At 54.0% G+C, this 25,589-nt stretch overlaps 1 protein-coding gene across 2 annotated transcripts in view; it reads left to right on the forward strand.

The window, feature by feature from the left end:
• SLC35F4 (solute carrier family 35 member F4) overlaps positions 1 to 20,360 on the forward strand; it is an 87,609-nt gene extending 67,249 nt beyond the window's left edge. The window contains exons 3-8 of one of the 2 annotated variants that reach the window (XM_038756393.1): positions 101 to 398; positions 7,774 to 7,993; positions 13,019 to 13,144; positions 13,799 to 13,991; positions 17,179 to 17,268; positions 19,958 to 20,360. In XM_038756393.1, coding sequence (XP_038612321.1) covers positions 101 to 398; positions 7,774 to 7,993; positions 13,019 to 13,144; positions 13,799 to 13,991; positions 17,179 to 17,268; positions 19,958 to 20,193 — 1,163 coding nt within the window. In that variant the 3' untranslated portion in view covers positions 20,194 to 20,360. Of the gene's footprint in view, positions 1 to 100; positions 399 to 7,773; positions 7,994 to 10,842; positions 12,321 to 13,018; positions 13,145 to 13,798; positions 13,992 to 17,178; positions 17,269 to 19,957 lie in introns of those variants that run through there. The other variant, XM_038756394.1, reaches the window with a different exon arrangement.
• The last annotated feature ends 5,229 nt before the right edge of the window (positions 20,361 to 25,589 follow it).

Here is a 25,589-nt window from a genome sequence, read left to right on the forward strand (position 1 = left end):
CCGGTGTCCCAGGGCGACACGGGCAGCCCCCACCAGAGCTGGGGCCGCGGGGCAGACGGCGGGGCCGGGAGGCTGACGGCCCAACGTTTCCCCTCCCCAGGAGAGGCCGGGGGCCAGGCCCTGGCGGAGAGCAGCAGCCAGGAGAGCGGAAACAAGACTCCCTGTCGGTCCTGCGCATCGCTGTTCCTCCAGGTGGTCTGGGGCTTCCTGATCGTCCTGTCGGTGTCGTCCTCCTGGGTGGGGACCACGCAGATCGTCAAGATCACCTACAAGAACTTCTACTGCCCCTTTTTCATGACGTGGTTTTCCACAAACTGGAACATTCTGTTTTTCCCGGTCTATTATTCCGGACACCTGGCCACGGCCCAGGAGAGACAGTCCCCCGGGAAAAAATTCCGGTAGGTGCCCGCGTGCGGATTGCAAACCCGGGGCCCCGTCGGGGGCGGGGGAGTGTTATCCTGCTCGCGTATCGTTTGGGATTGCGGGGAGCTGGGTCTGGTGTGTGTCGGGCTGCGGGGGCTCATCCCGGGGCCCCCGACTCTTCCGTCCCCAAACCGGCAGACGTTGGCTCGGGACTTTGGCGTGGGGTGGTCTGCCCACTGTCAGACGGGTTCTAACTAGGCCTGCCTATGGGGCAGCGTCCAGGGCAGGTGGCTGGAACAGCCGTTCCCCCGGCCAGGGTCTGTCCATCTGTCAGTCCAGGAGCTCTGTTGCTCCCACCTGCTCTGCGAGGGGCATCCGTCCCGGACCGCTTGGTCCGGAGCAGCCGCAGACGCTTCGGAGCCCGGGATTTGAAATGCCCGGTCCTTGGAAAGCAACGTCGGCCCACCGCGACTCCCCACATTCCGTGTCCGCCGGCCGAATCCGTCGGCGGAGGGGTGGCGGTCCGTGAGAAGGGTACCGGTGCCCCAGAACCAGAGAATCCGCTCTACTCCGCCTAGGAGATCAGATCAGTTTCACTCATTCAGTGAATGAGCGAGCGAGCGAGTGGTATTTGTCCAGGGAATTAGAAAGAGACGCCACTGGAGGTGAAACTCGCCCCCGAGGAGCGCGTGTGTGGCTGAAAAAGCCAACGCGGGACCCACATCGCGCACACAGAAAGGCCGTTCTTTGTGTCGTCGTGTTTGAGGTCTGCGGGGGTTGGCGCCGTTTTTCCCTTTCGCCTCCTTATGTGTCGTCCGTTAAGAAGCTTTCGCTTGAAGAGAATTGCTCCGTTCTTGAAAGCGGCCCACTAGCTGGGCCGTCCTGGGCAACGGCTCCCAGTTTTCAGCTAGCGTACCTGAGGCTCTATAGCCCGAAAACATTGCCTCTGCCCCCTTTGGGTTTCCCGGTTTCAGCTCTGAAGGGGCCGGGTATCCTGCCGTCACCTATCGTCGTCACCCGTCCCACCCCGGGTTGCTGTGTCGAGGTGAGCCGAGGTGAGCAGGTCACAGGAGACTCGATCCACGATCTTGTCTTGCCGTGTGATATTGAGTGCGGCCCACAAGCAGCGTCAAAATTAGAACCGCTCAAGGAGCCGGATCTAGCGCCCGCGAGTTGCCCGGTGTCACGGCTGAACAGAAGATTGGTCAGCACTGCGGCCCTGGAGAACTTTAGTTTGATCTGGAGTCTGCTGACCTCTGACTGATAGCCTCCAAAATAATAATAATAATAATAATAATAATAATAATAATAATGGCATTTATTAAGCGCTTACTATGTGCAAAGTACTGTTCTAAGCGCTGGGGAGGTTACAAGGTGATCAGGTTGTCCCACGGGGGCCTCCCAGTCTTCATCCCCATTTTACAGATGAGGGAACTGAGCCCGAGAGAAGTGAAGTGACTTACCCAAAGTCACCCAGCTGACAATTGGCAGAGCCGGGAATTGAACCCATGACCTCTGACTCCAAAGCCCGGGCTCTTTTCCACTGAGCCACGCTGCTTCTCTAAATCATGATTCTCAAAATCATGAGAATCATGATTCTCAAAATCACGTGTTGGCCTCGATTCCGTTTCCTACTTCCACGTCCGTCGTTATGCCATTCGTCAGCGCGCTATGCAGGTAGCGGAATTCCGTGCCAGCCCTTACCTCTCTGTCGCCACTTTGAATTTTGGGTTGCGATGTATTCAGTAGTTTCCATCGCGCCCCGGCTCTGTGCAGAACGTTGTGTCGGGTCTCCCCTCCGTGTAGAGCACTGTTCTGGATGCCTCCTTTGTGCAGACTGCTCTGCTGAGTGTCTTCTGGACAAAACACTGTAGAAAGAGCTTGGGAGAGTACAATAAAAGTAGAACTCACGGGCCATACCCGTAAGGCACTTACAACCTAACAGACTTCTCCACCACCTTGAATCTGCAAAGCGACCTCTCGTTTTGTCAAAATGCTTTTACGTTATCTCACTTCAGCCTTGTAATAATGATGGCATTTATTAAGCGCTTACTGTGCAAAGCACTGTTCTAAGCGCTGGGGAGGTTACAGGGTGACCAGGTTGTCCCACCGGGGGCTCCCAGTCTTCATCCCCGTTTTACAGATGAGGGAACTGAGGCCCAGAGAAGTGAGGTGACTTGCCCAAAGTCACCCAGCTGACAATTGGCAGAGCCAGGATTGGAACCCATAGCCCCTGACTCCAAAGCCCATGCTCTTTCCACTGAGCCGCGCTGCTACTCTTAAATTATGGTATTTGTTAAGCGCTTACTATGTGCCAGGCACTGTTCTAAGCGCTGGGGGAGATACAAGATGATCAGGTTGTCCCACGTGGGGCTCCCAGTCTTCATCCCCATTTTACAGGTGAGGGAACTGAGGCCCAGAGAAGTGAAGTGACTTGCCCAAAGTCACCCAGCTGGCAAGTGGAGGAGCCCAGGCTCTTGCCACCGAGCCACGCGGCTTCAATAGTAGTATCCCTGTTCGGTAAGGGAAGGGTCGGTATCATTGTTGCCATTTTACAGGTGAGGAAGTGGAGGTCCACATAGGCTAAATGACTTGCCCGAGGTCACACGGCAGGCCAGTGGCAGAGTTGGGGTTAGAATCCGGGCCTCCCAACTCCCGGCCCCAGGCTCTCTCCACTAGGCCACCCAATAGAAGGGGAAAAGGCCGATTACCAAGACGGTATAGTTGCGGCGAAACAGCTCCCGGAGAAAGCATCGCAGCTAATAATAATAATGTTGGCATTTGTTAAGCGCGTACTATGTGCGAAGCACTGTTCTAAGCACTGGGGGGATACAAGGTGAACAGGTTGTCCCACGTGGGGCTCACAGGCTTCATCCCCATTTTACAGATGAGGTCACTGAGGCCCAGAGAAGTGAAGTGACTTGCCCAAGGCCACACAGAAGAGAAGTGGCGGAGCTGGGATTAGAACCCATGACCTCTGACTCTTCTAGACTGTGAGCCCGCTGTTGGGTGGGGACCGTCTCTATATGTTGCCAACTTGGACTGCCCAAGCGCTTAGTACAGTGCTCTGCACGCAGTAAGCGCTCAATAAATACGATTGAATGAATTGAATGGCTCCCAAGCCCGGGCTCTTTCCACTGAGCCACGCTGCTTCTCCAGCACTGGCTTTCCGCTCGCTGCCCGTCAATGATGGAGAGCGTCGGGAGTAGTAGCATCAGCCGAGGTGGCATTCGGTGTGTGTCTTCTAGACTGTGAGCCCACTGTTGGGTAGGGACCGTCTCTATATGTTGCCAACTCGGACTTCCCAAGCGCTTAGTCCAGTGCTCTGCACACAGTAAGCGCTCAATAAATACGATTGATTGATTGGTGGAAACAGAAGCGATCTGAAGGACCGAAATACAACAAAAGGAATACACGCGAGCCGGCTTTTAGACTGTGAGCCCACTGTTGGGTAGGGACTGTCGCTATATGTTGCCAACTTGTACTTCCCAAGCGCTTAGTACAGTGCTCTGCACACAGTAAGCGCTCAGTAAATACGATTGATGATGATGATGATGTGCCGTTATCTGTGCAATTAGGTCTGCCGTCAATGGCTTTCCGTCCGGTGCCGGGAACGCGGTCTCCCGTAGCTACTGGATAGGGTCGTGTTAGGTGAAGATCTCAGGCTGACTGGCAGACGCAAACACTCGGGGTTGTCTGGGCCTCGCCGGGGCCGTAGGAGGATGTAGATCAGCGCGGAGGAGGCGGGAAGGAATAGTGTGTGCGTTTGTGTGTGCGAGAGAGAGACGAGAAAGAGCGAGATAATACCTTGATCTCCTTATAGCTCTATTATTCCCAAAGCGCTCTCGCCTTACGTGTCTCGTCTTTGTCCTCACGACATCCCGGGGAGGGAGAGAGAGCGGAGATCCCCATTTTACGGAGGAGAAACTGAGGTCCGGAGGGGGGAGGGGACTTGCCCAAGGTCACCCAGTTGGCCGAGGGCAGGGCCGGGATTACAGCCCAGGTGTCGTGACTCCGTGCCTCGGGCCCCCTAATCTCCCCGGCCCCTGCGTGCTGGGGATGGTGGCCGAGCCGCAGCGGGGGCAGGATCCCGTCGACGCGTTTGGTGGCTGGTGCCGTCCGCCGCCCCACGCGTGACCGGCTGCGGGCGGGGTCCGGCAGCTGGAGGCTTCGGCCTGCAAAAAGTATCAGCGACGGCGCTGGCCTGCCTCAGAATGCCCACTCTCCGTGGCGTACGAGCCGCTGGCGAGCTCCCCGTCCCCCTCCGTGCCTCCAAACCTGGCCCACACCCCCTCTCCAGAGGCCGCCTCCTCCCCTCAGCCCCCCGGGAAGGCTCCCGAGCTGCTGGTGAGTCTCCATCGCACCCACTCTCACTGTGTCCTCCTCCCCCTGGCAAGGCCACAGCTTTTTGGAGAGCAAACCCTCCATTCGTTCCGGGGCGGCCGGGCTCCCCAGTGGGGGACAAGCAGAGCCAACTCTTGCCCCAACCACGGTCCGGAAACCCTGCCCGGGCAGTCCCAGAGCAAGGACTGGCGGGTCAGGAGATGCTCTACCTCTGGCTTGCTGTGTAACCACGGACAATAACAATAATAATAATAATAATAATAATAATAATAATAATAATGGCATTTATTAAGCGCTTACTATGTGCAAAGCACTGTTCTAAGCACTGGGGAAGTTACAGGGTGATCAGGTTGTCCCACGGGGGGATCACGGTTTTAATCCCCATTTTCCAGATGAGGTCACTGAAGCCCAGAGAAGTGAAGTGACTTGCCCAAAGTCACCCAGCTGTCAATTGGCAGAGCTGGGGTTTGAACCCATGACCTCTGACTCCAAAGCCCATGCTCTTTCCACTGAGCCACGCTGCTTCTCATAATAATAATGATGGCATTTATTAAGTGCTTACTATGTGCAAAGCACTGTTCTAAGCGCGGGGGAGGTTACAAAGTGATCGGCCAGAGCGGCCCTCCCGGTTGTGGAGGCAGGGGAAATCACTTCCCCTTCCACTCCCCCCTCACCTTTTGGGATTGTGGGGGTCTGATGGCGGCCGACACGCCCCAGCGGGAGAACAGCCAAGGTGAAAGGGAAACAGAACCAATATCTGTGTTAGCCTTTAAACCCGTTCCCACCTGCTCCAACGTGGTCCCCGACCCACCCACCCCAGTCGGACTTTCCCGCTTCCCGCCAGGAAACCTTTGCTGTGAAGTTTTAATGCAACTGACGGCGGCCCCGGCCGCCCCCTCCCAAGGGGCCGGCAACGGTCTGCGCATCTGTGGCCCAGGCCTTCCCGTCGGCGCAGCCCGACCCAGTGACAATAGCTCATTTGTCCGGCTGCCGGGATCTTCTAGACTGTGAGCCCACTGTTGGGTAGGGACCGTCTCTATGTGTTGCCAACTTGTGCTTCCCAAGCGCTTAGTACAGTGCTCTGCACACAGTAAGCGCTCAATAAATGTGATTGATTGATTGATCAAACCATCCAATCGGAAGCCACGAGACAACTTTCTCAGCCTAAACACAGGGTGGGCCTCAGTGCAGTGATGTGTCCCCTTCTCTTTCTGCTGAGAAAAAAACCTCATTTTTCCCTGCCTAGTCCGTGCTCCAGGGAACTCTGCCCAATGTCATTTGTGCTTCCCCCAAACGGTTTCATTTTCTCCAGTTTCCAACGCGGCGAATCTCCCTTTCCTCAAGAACTAGTATTCCCGCGTGGCTCAGTGGAAAGAGCCCGGGCTTTGGTGTCAGAGGTCATGGGTTCAAATTCCAGCTCCGCCAATTGTCAGCTGTGTGACTTTGGGCAAGTCACTTCCCTTCTGTGGGCCTCAGTTACCTCATCTGTCAAATGGGGATGAAGACTGTGAGCCCCCGTGGGACAACCTGATCACCTTGTAACCTCCCCAGTGCTTAGAACGGTGCTTTGCACATAGTAAGCGCTTAATAAATGCCATTATTATTATTATTGTCAGAAGGTCATGGGTTCTAATTCCTGCTTTTCCACTTGTCTGCTGTGTGACTTTGGGCAAGTCTGCCTCATATGTAAAATGGGGATCAAGACTGTGAGCCCCCGTGGGACAACCTGATCACCTTGTAACCTCCCCAGCACTTAGAACGGTGCTTTGCACATAGTAAGCGCTTAATAAATGCCATTATTATTATTATTATTATTAAGTCAGAAGGTCATGGGTTCTAATTCCTGCTTTTCCACTTGTCTGCTGTGTGACTTTGGGCGAGTCTGCCTCATCTGTAAAATGGGGATCAAGACTGTGAGCCCCCGTGGGACAACCTGATCACCTTGTAACCTCCCCAGCGCTTAGAACAGTGCTTTGCACATAGTAAGCGCTTAATAAATGCCATTATTATTATTATTATTATTATTATTAAGTCAGAAGGTCATGGGTTCTAATTCCTGCTTTTCCACTTGTCTGCTGTGTGACTTTGGGCGAGTCTGCCTCATCTGTAAAATGGGGATCAAGACTGTGAGCCCCCGTGGGACAACCTGATCACCTTGTAACCTCCCCAGCGCTTAGAACAGTGCTTTGCACATAGTAAGCGCTTAATAAATGCCATTATTATTATTATTATTATTAAGTCAGAAGGTCATGGGTTCTAATTCCTGTTTTTCCACTAGTCTGCTGTTTGACTTTGGGCGAGTCTGCCTCATCTGTAAAATGGGGATCAAGACTGTGAGCCCCCGTGGGACAACCTGATCACCTTGTAACCTCCCCAGCGCTTAGAACAGTGCTTTGCACATAGTAAGCGCTTAATAAATGCCATTATTATTATTATTATTATTATTATTAAGTCAGAAGGTCATGGGTTCTAATTCCTGCTTTTCCACTTGTCTGCTGTTTGACTTCGGGCGAGTCTGCCTCATCTGTAAAATGGGGATCAAGACTGTGAGCCCCACCCGGGACAGGGACTGCGTCCAACCCGATCTGTTTGTGTCCTCCCCAGCGCTTGGCACATAATAAGCGCTTAACAAATACCACAATTATTGTTATTAAGTCCTGACTTCATTTCTACGTTCCCACCCGGAGGCATTTCCGGACTGTGGGCCCGGCTGTCCGCGGGCCTCTCTCGTTACGGTGGCCCGATGCCCCCCGGGTGCGTCTCCCTCGGGCATCTCGGAAGAGAAGCCGAGTGGCGGTGGAGGGGCTCCGTCCGGAGAGCTTCCGCGACCCGTGTGGGGCTGGGGGAGGCGCCGGGGGCGGCCAACGGCGGTGCGCTTGCTGCCCCTGGGCGAAAAGCGTTTTTGGCAAAGTTTTCCCAGAACCCGCGAGAGGGAAGCCCGAAAACTACCAAATCCCACCCGGGGGCAGGGCCCTAGCGGGATGACACGGGCCCCGGCCCGAAGGAGCGCCCACCCTAACTCACGGGGAGAACGAAACTGAGTACCAAACTGTCTTCTTTCCCCAGGGAATGCGGCCGGATCTTCGGAGAAGATGGCCTGACGCTGAAGCTCTTTCTTAAAAGGACTGCTCCCTTTTCTATTCTGTGGACTCTGACTAGTTACCTGTACTTACTGGCTTTAAAGAAGCTGACAGCCACAGACGCCTCTGCTCTCTTCTGCTGTAACAAAGCATTTGTCTTCTTGCTCTCTTGGATTGTGTTGAAAGACAGGTTCATGGGAGTGAGGGTAATGACACCTCTGGTTTTCAAACGGGCTTACCCATCGCTTGTCCGGCCGGGGTCTTAACGGGAGGCTCTCCGCGCTCCCCCAGCCCCGGCTCTCCGCGGCGTTTCCGCCGAGCTTCCCCGGGGCGGGTCGGAGGGTACGGGCAGTTGAGGGATCGCGAACAGCGGAGACACCAGGGCAGGGTCCCTGTGGGGTAAAGTGACACGTACCTCCTTCCTCTCGGGGGCCAGTGGCTTGCAAGGAGACGAGTCCCCTCCTTTTCCAAATTGTTCGGACTCCGGCTGCCGAAGCAAACCCCTTTGGCTCCGTCTAGGCAGGCGCAGCGAGCGGCAGGTGAGATTCCCACGGGTACGCCAAGGATTTCCAATCATAAACATCTGTCTGGGCTTTGCCAAGCCCCCCCCATCTCAGGACAGCCACTTCCTGACTGGAAGATCCCTAAGGGCAGGGAACACGTCCACTAATTCTGTTGTACTCTCCCACAGTGCTCTGCACATGGTAGAGAAGCGGCATGGCTTAGTGGGTCTTTTAGTCTTTTAGACTGTGAGCCCACTGTTGGGTAGGGACTGTCTCTATATGTTGCCAATTTGTACTTCCCGAGCGCTTAGTACAGTGCTCTGCACACAGTAAGTGCTCAATAAATACGATTGATGATGATGATGATGGGTAGAGCATGGGTTTGGGATTCAGAAGGCACTGGGTTCTAATCCCAGGTCTGGCACTGGGCAAGTCAGTTGGCATCTCTGTACCTCAGCTACGTCGTCGATTAAAAAGGGGATTAAGATCGAGAGCCTCAAGTGAGACAGGGACTGCATCCAACCCGATTTGCTCGTATCCACCCCAGCACTTAGTGCAGTGCCTGGCACGTAGTAAGCGCTCAACAAATACCACTATTATTATTATAGTAAGCGCTCAATAAATGCCATCGATTGATTGCACCAAAATTTGGGCGGTAGAATTCAGTCCAGCAGTGGCCTATCGTGGCTGTGACGCACAGTACTAGGGTTTTTTTTATGGTTTTTATGTGCCAGACACTGTACTAAGTCCTGGGATAGATACAAACTGATCAGGTCGGACCCAGTCCACCCGCCACGTGGGCTCACAGCCTTCATCTCCATTTTACAGATGAGGGAACTGAGGCCCAGAGAAATGAAGTGACTTGCCCAAAGGCACACTCAGACACGTGGCTGAGCCACATTAGAACGGGGGGCTTGGAAGAATACAGCGGAAGCGAGACGACCCATTCCCTGGCGTGGAGGAGCTCCCGAGCTACTACGGCAGGCCGGCAGTAATTGTTTAGAAACAGAGGGGTGGGGGAAGTCAAGTGGAGAGGCCCCCTCCCTGCAGCAGGAATGGGGACACTGTCCTCTTACCCCCTCCTCCTCCGGGAGGGGTTCCAGCCGCGTCCTGCCGACAGCCCCCCAACCCCTGCTTGAAGAGGAAAGGGACCCCGCCACTCCAGAAATGCCCCGGCGTCGGCGTCTGCACGCTGCAGAGGGCTGTCGGGGCGCTTCTAATGATGCTCCTAACCAGGCCACAGAGCCCCAGATGCTCCCAGACCCCACTCAGCGTTTTGCCTTCTGGCAGCGTCAGCAGTTCCTTCCCCCCCGAGACACATTGGGAGCGGGTATAATTAGATCATCCAAGCGATCACGGCCCCAGCCAAATAAACCCATTTCCAGTCGTCCGGCGGCGCGTCGCTTCCGCGCAAAGGGAAGGGCTCCCTTCCCGGACTCCCTTCCGACGGCCGGCCGATCCGTCCCCGCGGGGTACGGACCGAGCGCCTCTCGAGGGCCGGGCCCCGGACTTGGTACTCAGGCGAGGGCAGGGGAGCGTCCCGTCTAGAAGCATCGAACCGCTTAGTGTCGGTTGTTTCAGATGGTAAATACGTATCTGTTATTACGCCCATCATCCGCTTTATCCCAGGGAAGCCATGAAAGGTGAAGGAAGTGTGCCCAGGTTGCCCGCTAAATTTTCTTTTGGCTTCAGTTACCCTTTGAAATGTTGGAGAGCACGACGGTGGCATTTCTTGAAGCAAGGACTATCTGCCTGGCCTCTCTGTTAAGCAGGAGGGTAGATCATCATCATCATCATCATCATCATCATCAGTCATATTTATTGAGCGCTTACTATGTGCAGAGCTCTGTACTAAGCGCTTGGGAAGTACAAATTGGCAACATATAGTGACAGTCCCTACCCAACAGTGGGCTCACAGTCTAAAAGGGGGAGACAGAGAACAAAACCAAACATACTAACAAAATAAAATAAATAGAATAGATATGTACAAATAAAATAAATAAATAAATAGAGTAATAAATATGTACAAACATATATACATATATACAGGTAGATACAGGTAGATTCCAGATAATTAGGTCAGACCCAGGCTAGGAGGTCAGAGTCTAAGAGGGAGGGAAAGCCAGGTATTCTATTCCCATTTTACAGGTGAGAGAACTGAGGCCCAGGAAGCTAAGTGACTTATCCCGGATCACACAGCAGACGGCGGAGCCGGAACTAGAACTCGGGTCTCCTGACTCCCGGTTCTGTGCTCTTTCCACTGAGCGCCGACCGTGCAGAGGAGACATCCTCCTAAAACACTGTCACCATTTACTGGGGTGACGGTCAGTCGACAGCGTTATCCTCTCTAGATTTCCACAGTCGTTCAGGGAAGCAGAATGGGCCAAAAATGCTCCCGTTGCGGGGAGCCAAGCCCATCTGTTATGTAACTTGGGCACTTCAAGAGGTTGTTTTCTCCTGTGCAATTCTGAAAAGTTCAACAGCGACCGACCCAATTATCTCGGCCGTACACCCCGCCCGGACTCTGCCTGGTCCGCGGCAGGCGGTAGGCGTTCAGCAGATCCTGCAAGTTCACGCTGTAGCCAGTTAGTAAAACTAGCACCGGGAGCAACTTGTTGGTTGCCATGACAGTGGTGGTCAGGGGTCCCTCAGTCTTGGCACTCGGTAGAGAAAAGCTGCCGATATCCACATCCTCCGTATTCCACCTGAAGCTGTCCCAGCTGCTGTGCAGAGGACTGCTCTCCCCGGAGGCTTAAGTCGGTCAGGATCTTGATGATGATGATGATGTTGATGATGATTTTCCCCCCCGTCCCCCCACCCTGGGAAGAGGACAGCCAGTGGGGACCGGGCTCCAACGGGCAGCTCAGCCTTCCCCACTCTCCGACTCCCGGCCCGGGATCACCCCCTGAGGAAACGCTCCCGCTCACGAGAACCTAGGAGGCCCCAGTAGGTCCGAAACGAAAGATTCCTTCCAACCTCGTCGTCCCCATTCCCGACTTGGGTGGTCCGCAGGCTGGGGCGCCCGCTGTGAGTGCAGGGATGGGAAAGGGGCAGGGACGAGGCCTGGGAGAGTTCTAAGGGCGACCGCGGGCCGGACAGTTTGGGTCACTTCAGCCCTGACAATCACACCAGTCCACTCGTCCCTGGATCCCGTCATTTCCTCGAATTACCCGGTGTTTTGAAGTCTCCGTTTCCGTGCTCCGGGCTCTGACCCCCACCACGGTGGGAGCTTAAACCCGACGGCTGCGCTCTTTTCATTCGGCCTCGGATGCGTCTTTCTTTGGGAGAGCTTTTCTTTTTTCACTCCCAACTTTTCATCCTGGTTCATTGCCAAACCTACGTGCTGTTTTCCCTGAGAATTTAGGGCAGGTCTGCTCCCTGCCACCACGAACAAAGGGGATTGTTTTGGCAGCATTTGTTCGAAGTGATTAATCCGGAGTTATTCCGCCCTGGCCTCTCACCATTCCACGCTGTCGTGGGAAAGCTAGAGCTTGGGGTAATAAGGAATCCACCCACTGGGCCAGAAACAGGAGAAATTACATCCATTACCAAGGGTCCCGGGGAAACTGATTTCCCATCGAGATCCTCGGGGCCTGTCACTGGATCACGGGCAGCAGGGCTCTCTTACGTTGGTCCGCTACCTCCATTTGGTATCTTTGATCCGGGAGATTTTTCTCCTGAGGAATTGTCACTTTGCTCCCCAAAACGGTTGTCGTCCTGCAGTCCCCCGGGGGCCTTGGGCGGCTTTGGGAAAGAGTTCAGCTGAAGTAACTAACTCAGGACAGTTTTATCGAGCGGGCCCCTGCACAGTTGTCTTTCAGTTCAGGGAGCGGGCTGCCTTCTGTTCCAACTAGATCCAGAATGATGTCAGTTGACAGTGAGCCATGATGACTTCCATTAAGTTATGAATATTTTGTTTTTGTGCAGTTAATGCTCCAGACTAATTAAATGAAATTATGCTTCTGTGCTATAAAATTGGAATTAATTTACATGTAAATAAGAGAGGATGAGGCTCCATTCGTCGGTGGAGGTAACGTGCAGCTTTAGTATTGTCCTGTCCAAGTCTATCTTTACCCTCTCCGTTCTCGGACCAGATCCGGCCTCCCTGCCGGATCGGGCTGGCTCCGAGCCCGGGTTAGACGCCCGAGAGCATAATTTGGTCCGGTGACTGGCTAGGAGACAGCTGGCGGGCTCACAGGCACCAAGTGTGTTTGGTCTGACCGAACCGTAGCCTAGAGCGGAGGAGTAGCAGGAGTCATCGTCGTCGTGGTATTTACCTCACTGACGCCTACTGAGCGCGAGGCACTGGAATCGTGCGCGTGGGCGTCGCAACAAACGCCCGAGATGCTTCCTCTCCTCCCTGGAGCGGGAACTCATTTGTTCTTGAGAGTGTTTCTCTCCGCACGGTTGCTCCCCTAGGGAAACCGCGACAGCTGTGGTGAAATCCAGACCCCTCCCCTCGGCCCAGAGAAATGGGGCGATTTGGGTCACACGCCGGGGGGTTGGCCTGCTTGTGTCCGGTTCGCTTTAGTCCGCACCCCCACCCTTCCCGTCTAGCCGTGTCACCCCCCACCCGGGCTTGGAGACGTAGGAGAATTTTAGCGTAAGGTCCGAGTGTGAGGGGTTTGTCTCCTTAGCGTTTCTTCCGAAATCCTAGAGATCTAGGCCAGGTCGCTCCCGAGACAGCGTCGCATTCAACTATTCCGTTTCCGTCTGCTCGCTCGGCAGATAGTGGCCGCAATTATGGCCATCACGGGGATCGTGATGATGGCGTACGCGGATGGTTTCCATGGCGATTCCATCATAGGGGTAGCCTTTGCTGTCGGATCGGCGTCCACGTCTGCGCTGTACAAGGTAGGCCCCGAATCATTTACTCAGCGGCCTCTGTCGACTCCATTGTGTGTGTGTGTGTGCGCGCCCAGAGCTCTATACTGGGCTCCTAATGGGTGTAGGGTGCTGTGCTCAACCCGTGAGAGAGTACAGTGTAGCTAGAAGACACACGGTCCCTGCCCTCCACTAGCTGCCCATCCTTAGTCAACCAGGTGTCTTCCTCAGTGGGAAAATACGACGCCAAGCCTGGTTGCAAAAATTCGGTTACCCTTTGTCCCTTCGTTTACATCTGAGAGGGAGAAGAGTCCGAAAAGTTCCGACTGGGCTAATCAGTAGTAGTAATCGCATTTAGGAAGCAGGGGGAAAGAAGTACGGGCCGGAGAGGGGAAAGGCCAGGGCGGGGAGACCAGCGAGGAAGCTGATGCAGTCGTCAAGGCAGGCTGTGGCTAGCACCCGGGCCGGAGTGTTGGCCGTGGAGATGAGAGGCAGTGGGGGCTCTGGGAGATGGCCCTGTGCTCGGGTCAGGCCTGGAAGCGGGGAGCCCATCTTGAAGGGAGAGAACTTGAAGGGGCTTCGCAGGTGCTCCCGGTGGGTGGGGAGGCCGTGGTGATGTCAACGCCGGTCTCCCGGCCCGGCCACCGCCCCTGATTCCGCTCACCGGGCCCTCTCTCCCTCCAGGTCCTGTTCAAGATGTTCCTTGGAAGCGCCAACTTTGGCGAAGCGGCCCATTTCTTCTCCACCTTGGGTTTCTTCAATTTAATTTTCATCTCGTTCACCCCGCTCATCCTGTACTTCACCAAGGTGGAGCATTGGTCGTCCCTGGCGGCGCTGCCCTGGGGCTGCCTCTGCGGAATGGCCGGGCTCTGGCTGGGTAAGTCGGCCCCCTTCCCTGGTTCCCGCCCGGAGCGCCGCTGGAGCGGACGGAGTCAGAGCACCCCGGCCGCTTTCCGTGCTCCGAAGGCTGGCCCCGGGGGGGCGGGGGAGAATTCAAGGGTCCCGGTAGGCCTCTAGGACTGAGTGCCTTGAAAGGACAAAAGCTTATTCCGGAGAGGAGAGACCTTTCCCCCTAGTTTTTGAAAGCTGTCGAGTTGGCCAGATGCTAGCCAGCCCCACCGGGAGACTGGAAAAGTGGCTTTCAGCCCCGGCCCTCGCCGACTTTGCCGATTTTATCGAAGGAAAGTTCGAAGGCCAGTACCTGACTCATCCCAGAGGTGCTCCCGCCAAGAGCTTCTGAACGATTAGTTTAGAGCAGCCCGTGCTCTTTTGGCCCGGGCCCGAGGAAAAGATGGGCCAGTGAACCAGTGCTGCTGCTCAGGGGAGGGTCAGAGGATTTCGGCGGTACCTACCGAGTCCCGACTGGGGGCCGAGTACTGGATTGGGAGCTTCCTGGGGACTGAGCACTTTAGGGAGTAAGTAAGAGAAGAGAAGCAGCCTGGCTCTGTAGGAAAGAGCCCGGGCTTTGGAGTCAGAGGTCAGAGGTTATGGGTTCAAATCCCGGCTCCGCCAATTAGCTGGGTGACTTGGGGCGAATCACTTCACGTCTCTTGCCTCGGTTACCTCATCTGGAAAATGGGGATTAAGACTGTGAGCCCCATGAGGGACAACCTGATCACCTTGTAACCTCCCCAGCGCTTAGAACAGTGCTTTGCACATAGTAAGCGCTTAATAAATGCCATCATTATTATTATTATTATCATTATTAAGAGAGGGAGAGAGAAGACACAGAACACTATCTCAGTTTCAGTCGTCCCCCAGATGCAGAGTCGCAGCTCTCGGCGGGATGGTCTGTGTTTAGGTCAACTAAATCCTCACTCGCCTTAGGTTAGGACAGGGCAGAGCTCAGGGCAGAGGGTCCACACCACCCTCTTTAGCACTGAGCTTCAGCACTTAACTCCTCTGTGCCTCAGTTACCTCATCTGTAAAATGGGGATGAAGAGTGTGAGCCCCCCGTGGGACAACCTGATAACCTTGTAACCTCCCCAGCGCTTAGAACAATGCTTTGCATGTAGTAAGCGCTTAATAAATACCATTATTATTATTATCTTTTAGACTGTGAGCCCACTGTTGGGTAGGGACCGTCTCTATATGTTGCCAACTTGTACTTCCCAAGCGCTTAGTACAGTGCTCTGCACACAGTTAAGCGCTCAATAAATACGATTGATTGATTGATTTACCAGAGCTCTAGTTCTCCTAGCCTAAGGTGCCTTTCTGCGGAAGAAGATTTGAAAGAAAGCACTGAAAACTAAGTATTTGCAGAGCAAAAACCTTTCCTTGTCAGTGCATGTTATTTGAGCCAGTTAATTTTACCCTGGGGGAAACCGTGCTGTGCTTAGGGCTCCGTTGTGGAGCATGCCGTGATGTTTCTTGAACCTCTCTGGGTGCCACCCATGTTGCAGAACTTGGGGGGAGAGGAGAAGGGCCTTCCAGGGGCGGGGGGCTGGAGGAAGCTCAGAAGAGAGGAGAGGAACAGCTGTCTCCCCTTGGGGCAGGGCAGGTGGGAGCAGTCAAATCAATCGTCAGTAGGATTTACTGAACATTTAGCACTGTACTGAGCCCTTGGGAGAGAGTACAGCGCAACAGAATTAGCAGACGCGTTCCTTGCCCCTAAGGAGCTCACGGTCTAGAGGGGCAGAAAAATTCAGCCGTCAGTCTCCGAACGGGGGGAGCAGTAGAGAGGGTGCCCCGCTCTGAGGGAACGTGGGGGAATGGGAATGATAACCATGCTATCCATTAAATGCTTACCATATGCCAAGAACTGTACTGACCGCCCATGATCAGGCCCTGTATGGGGCTCAGAAAAGTGGGAAGAACAGGCATTGAATTCCCGCTTTGCGGATGAGGGAACTGAGGCACAGAGAAGCGACGTGACTTGCCCAAGGTCACACAGCAGGTAAGCGGTGGAGCCGGAATTAGAACCTGGGCCCTCTGACCCCCAGGACCATGCTGTTTCCCGATAGGAGTGGGACCCCCCCCCCCCCCCCCCCCGGTCTCTCCTTTTTCCCGTTCCCCCTCTTTTCCACATGTGTGGAAGTCAGGGGCAACTGAATTTTCTCCTCCAAAGCCCCACGGCTCCACGCCAACCCGCGCTCGTGAAAGCCATGTGCTCGGCAACACGCTGCTAAATGCATTTGAGTTTGCTGGGCGATTAGCCCGAAACTAGATGGTTGGACCTAAAGCAACATATATGTACTGAGAAACAGTGGTAACACACCATAGAATTAACGCGATCAAATTTCCTTTCCCCCCAACTTCCACCGTTCAAGACTGGGCCAACAAGAGTCCCAGAGCAACGTGGTGTTCGGTACCGTACTCTCAACGGGCTTAATCGATACCGTAATGGACGGATTCCCCGTCAGTCGGTGGTGTTTTCTGAGCACCTACTGTGTGCAGAGCACTGTCCTGGGTTCGCGGGCGAGCCCTCCAGAAGCAGAAGGAAGGCCCACCCCAGTCCCTGCGCTCCAGAAGCAGAAGGCGATGGATCTTTTCAAAAGCAGGAAGGTTCCCGAATCAGTCAATCAATCAATCGTATTTATTGAGCGCTTACTGTGTGCAGAGCACTGTACTAAGCACTCGGGAAGTCCAAGTTGGCAACATATAGAGACAGTCCCTACCCAACAATCAATCAATCAATCAATCATATTTATTGAGCGCTTACTACGTGCAGAGCACTGTACTAAGCGCTTGGGAAGTACAAATTGGCAACATATAGAGACAGTCCCTACCCAACATTGGGCTCACAGTCTAAAAGGGGGAGACAGAGAACAAAACCAAACATACTAACAAAATTAAATAAATAGGATAGAAATGTACAAGTAAAATAAATAAATAAATAAATAGAGTAATAAATATGTACAAACATATATACATATATACAGGTGCTGTGGGGAAGGGAAGGAGGTAAGATGGGGGGATGGAGGGGGGGACGAGGGGGAGAGGAAGGAAGGGGCTCAGTCTGGGAAGGCCTCCGGGAGGAGGTGAGCTCTCAGTAGGGCCTTGAAGACAGAGCACCCCAAAGGCCACGCGATCTCACGCCCCCGTACCTGTCTTTGCTCCCCCAGCGTTCAACATCCTGGTGAACGTGGGCGTTGTGCTGACTTACCCCATCCTGATCTCCATCGGCACCGTTCTCAGCGTCCCTGGAAATGCCGGTGAGTCCGCTCTTCCCTCCTCTTCCTCTGTCCTCCTCGCCCCCCGACCCCGTTGAAATTCCCCGGGCCGTTATCCCGTGTTTGCTTGGTGGACTGGGACTGAATTGTGGCTCTCTCCTTGGGAGATGTTTCCCAAACCTGGAGACACGGAAGAATCGCGGGGCACCCCATTTATTCAGCTCTAACAGTTCAATCGTACAGTACTCTGCACAGCGTAACGGCTCCGCCGCGCATCTGCTTTGTGACCTTGGGAAAGTCGCTTCACTTCTCTGGGCCTCAGTTCCCTCATCTGTAAAATGGGGATTAAGAGTGTAAGCCGAATGTGGGAGAGGGACTGTGTCCAACCTGATTAGCTTGTGTCTACCCCAGAGCTTAGAACAGTACGTGGCAGATGGTAAGCGCTTAATTGTTACTATTATGGTATTTGTTAAGCACTTACCACGTGCCAGGCATTGTTAAGCGCTGGGGTGGGTACAAGCAGATGGGGTTGGACACAGTCCCTGTTCCATATGGGGCTCACAGTCTCAATCCCCATTTTACAGATGAGGGAACTGAGGCCCAGAGTTAACAGATACCATCATCATTTCTATTATGATGCAGAGAAGCAGCGTGGCTCAGTGGAATGAGCCCGGGCTGCGGAGTCAGAGGTCATGGGTTCAAATGCCGGCTCTGCCAGTTGTCAGCTGTGTGACTTTGGGCAAGTCACTTCACTTCTCTGGGCCTCAGTGACCTCATCTGGAAAATGGGGATGAAGACTGTGAGCCCCCCCGGGGACAACCTGATTCATTCATTCATTCATTCAATCGTATTTATTGAGTGCTTACTGTGTGCAGAGCACTGTACTATGCGCTTGGGAAGTCCAAGTTGGCAACATATACCCAACAATGGGCTCACAGTCTAGAAGGGGGAGACAGACAAGACAAAATATATTAACAAAATAAATAGAATAGTAAATATGTACAAGTAAAATAAATAGAGTAATAAATCTGTACAAACATATATACAGGTGCTGTGGGGAGGGGAAGGAGGTAGGGCAGGGGGGATGGGGAGGGGAAGAGGAAGGAGGGGGCTCAGTGTGGGAAGGCCTCCTGGAGGAGGTGAGCTCTCAGTAGGGCTTTGAAGGGAGGAAGAGAGCGAGCTTGGCGGATGTGTGGACAGAGGGCATTCCAGGCCAGGGGGAGGACGTGGGCCGGGGGTCGATGGCGGGACAGGCGAGAACGAGGCCTAACGGGGAGGAGATTAGCGGCAGAGGAGCGGAGGGTGCGGGCTGGGCTGGACAAGGACAGAAGGGAGGTGAGGTAGGAGGGGGCGAGGTGATGGACAGCCTTGAAGCCCAGGGTGAGGAGTTTTTGCCTGATGCGTAGGTTGACTGGCAGTCACTGGAGATTTTTGAGGAGGGGAGTAACATGCCTAGAGCGTTTCTGCACAAAGATGATCCGGGCAGCAGCGTGAAGTATAGATTGAAGTGGGGAGAGACAGGAGGATGGGAGATCAGAGAGGAGGCCGATGCAGTAATCCAGTCGGGATAGGATGAGAGATTGAACGAGCAGGGTAGCAGTTTGGATGGAGAGGAAAGGGCGGATCTTGGCGATGTTGCGGAGGTGAGACCGGCAGTTTTTGGTGACGGATTGGATGTGGGGGTGAACGAGAGAGCGGAGTCGAGGATGACACCAAGGTTGCGGGCTTGTGAGGTGGAAAAGATGATAGTGCCGTCAACAGTGATGGGAAAGTCAGGGAGAGGGCAGGGTTTGGGATGGAAGATAAGGAGTTCAGTCTTGGACATATTGAGTTTTAGCTGGCGGGCAGACATCCAGATGGAGATGTCCTGAAGGCAGGAGGAGACCCGAGCCTGAAGGGAGGGAGAGAGAGCAGGGGCAGAGATGTAGATCTGGGCGTCATCAGCGTAGAGATGATAGTTGAAGCCGTGGGAGTGAATGAGTTCACTGAGGGAGTGAGTGTAGAGAACAGAAGGGGACCGAGAACTGACCCTTGAGGAACCCCCACAGTAAGGGGATGGGATGGGGAGGAGGAGCCCGCAAAAGAGACTGAGAATGAACGGCCGGAGAGATGAGGAGAACTAGAAGAGGACGGAGTCTGTGAAGCCAAGGTTGGATAGCGTGTTGAGGAGAAGTGGGTGGTCCACAGTGTCGAAGGCAGCTGAGAGGTCGAGGAGGATTAGGATAGAGTAGGAGCCGTTGGATTTGGCAAGCAGGAGGTCACTGGTGACCTTTGAGAGGGCAGGTTCCGTGGAATGTAGGGGATGGAAGCCAGATTGGAGGGGGTAGAGGAGAGAGTTGGCGTTGAGTAAATCGAGGCAGCGCGTGTAGACGACTCGTTCCAGGAGTTTGGAAAGGAATGGTAGGAGGGAGATAGGGCGATAACTAGAATGAATACTGATATCTAGATGAGTACTGATCACCTTGTAACCTCCCCAGCACTTAGAACAGTGCTCAGCACATAGTAAGCGCTTAATAAATGCCATTATTATTGTTGTTATTATTATTATTATGCAGGCGGGGCCGGACGCTGCCGACCCGGCCCTGTCCGGTCGGTTCAGCTCCAGGGAAGGCGGGGGCGTGAGGTTCAAACCTCCGCCGTCCCTGCAGTCCCGTCCCTCGTGGGAGACGGTGAGGCCGGACGGGTTCCGTGCAAACCCTCTTCCCCCGTCTCTCTCCCCCCGTCCCCGCAGCCGTGGACCTCCTGAAACACGAGGTGATCTTCAGCGTGGTGCGCCTGGCCGCCACCGTCATCATCTGCCTGGGCTTCCTGCTCATGCTGCTCCCTGAGGAGTGGGACGAGATCACCTTGCGCTTCATCAACAGCCTCAAGGAAAAGAAGGGCGACGAGCTGGGCGACGAGGCGGCCGACGCCCCGCTCCGGAGCCGGCCCCGGGCCAACGGCGCCGTGGCCATCCCCCTGGCCTAGCCCGCGCGGGAATGCACGGCAATGTATATTCTGTGAATATGACATACAACTGTCTCCCTCCCTGTATGCGCCACTGAAGCCGGACGACTCCCGCCTGAAACGACCCAGCAGACGGTTTAAATTTTACGCGGAAACGCGTGTAGAGAGCCACAATACATTTCGTATGAAAACGCAATCTCGCCTGGCTCCCGTGTCGTCTCTGCTTCTGAGCCTTCGGCCGCGTCCTTTCCCGGCAGCGAGCCTCCGTCCATCCCCAGGGATGGGGTTCCGGACCCCATCCTAGGGGGGCTGCCGGGAACTTAGGGGAACTAGATTCTCACCCACTCGTCTGGGCCACAATCTAGGGGAGAAGCCTGGGGCGAGGTTGCTGGTAGTGGTTTGAAATGGAAATTCGGCTCCCTGGGAACCGGGCTGTTACCTCTTTAACACTTCCCCAAGTCCAGCGCTTAGAAAAGTGCTTTGCACATAGTAAGCGCTTAATAATAGTAATAATAATAATGATAATAATAATAATAATGACATTTATTAAGCGCTTACTATATGCAAAGCACTGTTATAATAATAATGATGGCATTTATTAAGCGCTTACTATATGCAAAGCACTGTTCTAAGCGCTGGGGAGGTCACAAGGTGATCAGGTTGTCCCACGTGGGGCTCACAGTCTTAATCCTCATTTTGCAGATGAGGTAACTGAGGCCCAGAGAAGTGAAGTGACTTGCCCAAAGTCACACAGCTGACAGCTGGCGGAGCCGGGATTTGAACCCATGACCTCTGACTCCAAAGCCCGGGCTCTTTCCACTGAGCCACGTTGCTTAACAAATGCCATCATTATTATGATGATTATTATTATTATCTTAAGCCCCAAGCTGTCAGTGAGAGGCCTTGGGCTGGAGAGGAAACAGCTGCTTCCTAGCATGTAGAGCCAGGCCTGAGAGTCAGAAGGACCTGGGTTCCAATCCCGTCTCTGCCACTTGTCTGCTGTGTGCCTTTGGGAAGGTCAGTTCACTTCTCTGGGCCTCAGTTACCTCCTCTGTAAAAAGAGGATTATGACCGTGAGCCTCGGGTGGGACAGGGACCGTGTCTAACCCGATTACCTCGTGTCTACCCCAGCGCCCAGAACAGTGCCTGGAACATGGTAGGTGTTTAACAAATATGATTTTTTGAAGAAAGGAGTACCAGCACGATCTCACGGAAAGAGCGCAGACTGGGAGGCAGCAGACCTGGGTTCTAGGCCGGAGCTTGCAAGTAAGTCACTTGTCTCTCTGGGCCTCCGTTTCCTCCTCTGTGAAATGGGAGTGGAACAGAAATGGAGATTTAATCTTTGAAAATGCTTTCCAGACCCTTTTTTTTCCCCACACGGTGTAATGAATAATTCTTTAACTCCCTCTTAAAACACAGCGATCACTGGCTGATTCTATAACTCTGCGTTGAAACTTGACATTTAAATTACACATTGGCACCTGAAGAAGGGATTCGTTTTTTCCTTAATGATGATTGATATTGACAGAAGGGCAGTAACTCAAACCTTCCTAGGGCTAATAAATATAATCAGCCCAGCTGATTTCAAGAAAACATTTCAACTTGTTGTAAGAAATCAACCTGTCATTAAAACAGGAACAAATAAACGACGTATTACCTGACTGGTAACCAGTAGAGAGAAGCAGCGTGGCTCAGTGAAAAGAGGACGGGCTCTGGAGTCAGAGGTCATGGGTTCAAATCCCGGCTCCGCCACCTAGCTGTGTGACTTTGGGCAAGTCACTTCACTTCTCTGGGCCTCAGTTCCCTCATCTGGAAAATGGGGATTAAGACTGTGAGCCCCCGGTGGGACAACCTGATCACCTTGTAACCTCCCCAGCGCTTAGAACAGTGCTTTGCACATAGTAAGCGCTTAATAAATGCCATCATTATTATTATTATTAGAGGTGGAGCCTGAATTGCACAGTGGATCTGGAGGAGTCAAAATAGTGGCCCCGTTCGACCTCTCCTGGCCTTGTTGCTCTCCTCAGCCCTGACTGAGTCGCTGCTGCCTTATCCGCTGGCCCCTTGGGAGGACATCGTTGTATGTAAGAAGTAGCGTGCCCTAAGCCTAATCATCATCATCATCACCAATCGTATTTATTGAGCGCTTACTATGTGCAGAGCACTGTACTAAGCGCTTGGGAAGTCCAAATTGGCAACATATAGAGACAGTCCCTACCCAACAGTGGGCTCACAGTCTAAAAGGGGGAGATAGAGATATCGATAGATAAGGATAGAGAACCGTCCTGGGAGTCCAAAAGGGGGGGAAAAAAAAAAGGAAACGTTAGAAGATGCTTCGTGCGGGGTCACCGGGGGAGAGTCACGCCTGGAGAGGGGACAGGTAAGGATGTAAGGATGTCGAAGCAGGCAGGTGAGGAGTGTCCAGAAGGACCTTCTAGACTGTGAGCCCACTGTTGGGTAGGGACTGTATATGTTGCCAACTTGGACTTCCCAAGCGCTTAGTACAGTGCTGTGCACACAGTAAGCGCTTAATAAATACAATTGATGATGACCTGATGTCCCTGGCAGAGACCAGCCCACGTCACCGCATTGTACTACGTCCCCCTCCCGCCCCTCCAAACTGAGGATCGGGCACCAGGGCCCATCAGGCCGAGGCTACCGAGCCATCGAGGCCTGGGAGGGGCGGAGAGGAAGCCGGGTGTGGTGTTCCCGGCCCAAGTTCCCCTCGGTGCCTCGCCCGTGCCAATCTAGCTCAGTCGGGGGGCGAGTGGGTGGGCCAGAAGGCCGGCCCGCCGCCTCCCTGGGCCCAGCTGCACTTCGTGCGCCTGTTCCTTTCGCTCAAGCTCCCCAGGGGACGTGTCGCACGGAGGAGGACGGCGCGCGGCCCACACGTTGGGGAGAATGACACACGGACCACGCGCCTCACCCGCAGAAGACCAGCGCACGGACCACAGCGGTGCAGCCCCGGGGGCCTCCCAGGTGGGTCGGGGGACGCGGAGGGGACCGTGGGTGTACCTGCGACCCTGTTCCGCTCCACAAGATCCCGTTGAGATATTCTCGAGCAGCTACGGCGGAGCACAGAGCTGTAGTGAGCACCTCAGAGAGAACAGTAGGAGGAAGTCTTTTAGACTGTGAGCCCACTGTTGGGTAGGGACTGTCTCTATGTGTTGCCAATTTGTACTTCCCAAGCGCTTAGTACAGTGCTCTGCACATAGTAAGCGCTCAATAAATACGATTGATTGATTGATTGAAGTAATAGCAGCAGCTGTGGTGGTTGTTAAGCGCTTACTAACTGCTGGGGTAGATACGAGATAATCAGGTTGGGCTCGGTCCCTGTCTCGCATGAGAAACAGCGTGGCTCAGTGGAAAGAGCCCGTGCTTGGAGTTAAGAGGTCAAGCGCTTAGTACAGTGCTCTGCACATAGTAAGCGCTCAATAAATACGATTGATTGATAAGAGGTCGTGGGCTCTGATCCCGGCTCCGTCACGTGTCCGCTGCGTGACCTTGGGCGAGTCACTTCACTTCTCCAAGCTTCAGTTATCTGTAAAATGGGGATGAAGACTGTGAGCCCCCCGTGGGACCTGATCACCTTGTATCCCCTCCCCAGCGCTTAGAACAGTGCTTTGCACATAGTAAGCGCTTAACAAATGCCATCATTATTATTATTATTGTGGGGCTCACAGTCTTAATCCCCATTTTCCAGCTAGGTAACTGAGGCACAGAGAAGTGACTTGCTCGGGGTCACACAGCAGAAAGTGGCAGAGCCGGGATTAGAACCCACGTCCTCTAACTCCCAGGCTTGTGCACTTAATAATAATAATAATTATTATTATTGCCACTTGCCACGAGCCCACGCTGCTTCACCTGATATACATCTGTACACTTGTACATTTATCATCTTATTTATTGAGCACTTACTGTGTGCAGAGCACTGTACTAAGCGCTTATATTTATAATGGATGCACACACCGATACATAGCTGTTCTTTGTTTGGAAGATGCTGCTACCCGACGGCGAGACCCTGGGTGCATCACAAGCTGACCAGTGGCGTCCGACTCCATTATGATGCAGCGGTGAGACCCCCTGCCGCAGAACAAATGCATCCCAACAGCGTCACACGGACCAGAATGCTCCACGGACCTCGACTCCCGCTCCATCGGAAGTTCCTCAAGGGCAGGGATCGCATCTTCCGCCTCCTGGGAACTCTTCCGAGCCTTTATGACCCGGCTCTGCATGCAGCGGGTGCTCCCTCAGGACGGCCCATCGACGGGCGGACGGAGGCAATCCCACCTCACGCCGGCGGCCCAAGTCAAGCTCCGGGAGCTCAGCGGCGATGTCACCCTGTTGAATCAAGACATGTCAACCCCAATTCGAACCGGATTGGAAGCCAATTTGATTCCGCCTACCGGGCAACCGTGGGGACGTTGGGCCGGCCAAGCCGAGGCTCCCGGACTGTGGGATTAAAAAGTCCACTTTCGGTGACACGTCTATATTCCAAGATGCCCCTCCCCTCCGCTCACGCAGACCTGTCCTTTTCGATCATCGGTTCGGACTTCTGCGGCGAGTGAAGGAAACCCCAGCCTGTTTAAGCTGGAAGTACCCGCGAAGTTAAAGGTACGGACTGGATGGGCCCACAGCCTGGGACCGGGGGCGACCTAGGGGACGGAGCTTGAGCTTGGGAGTCACGAGGACCTGGGTTCTAATCCGTACTCTTCCACCTGTCTGTCGTGTGGTCTATTCCGTTCTCTGGGCCTGTTACCTCACGTGTAAAATGGGGATTAAGACTGTGGACCCCCTGTGGGATATGGACTGTGCTCAACCAGATTAGATTGGGTCTACCCCCAGGATTTAGTACAGTATCCGGCACATAGTAAGCGCTTAACGAATACCATAAATAATAAATACTGTTTGCAAGGTTGGGTCCACAGATGAGGGGAAGTTAAGCGGCTTTCTTCCTGTTGGTTGAGGGGCAGGTGATGCGTGGGAAAGCCGGAAGGCCCTCGTGGGAAGGGATGGGAGGAGATGGGAGAGTGGAGAGGGATCTTCCCATCACCAGGGAATTGTGTTTGTTTGGGTGGGGGCTGACAGGCAAGCAGCGTGGCGTAGCAGATTGAGCGTGATCCTGGGAGTTGGAAGGTGATGATGGCATTTGTTAAGCGCTTACTATGTGCAAAGCACTGTTCTAAGCGCTGGGGAGATACAATGCGATCACGTTGTCCCACGGAGGGCTCACAGTCTTCATCCCCATTTTTACAGATGAGGTAACTGAGGCCCAGAGAAGTGAAGTGACTTGCCCAAGGTCACACAGCAGACTTGTGGTGGAGCTGGGATTCGAACCCATGACCTCTGACTCCAAAGCCCGGGCTCCTTCCGCTGAGCCACGCTGCTTCTCTGTGGAACCCGTGGGAGGTCATGGG

This window comes from Tachyglossus aculeatus, chromosome 14 (assembly GCF_015852505.1).
Source record: "Tachyglossus aculeatus isolate mTacAcu1 chromosome 14, mTacAcu1.pri, whole genome shotgun sequence".
Classification (NCBI taxonomy): Eukaryota; Metazoa; Chordata; class Mammalia; order Monotremata; family Tachyglossidae; genus Tachyglossus; species Tachyglossus aculeatus.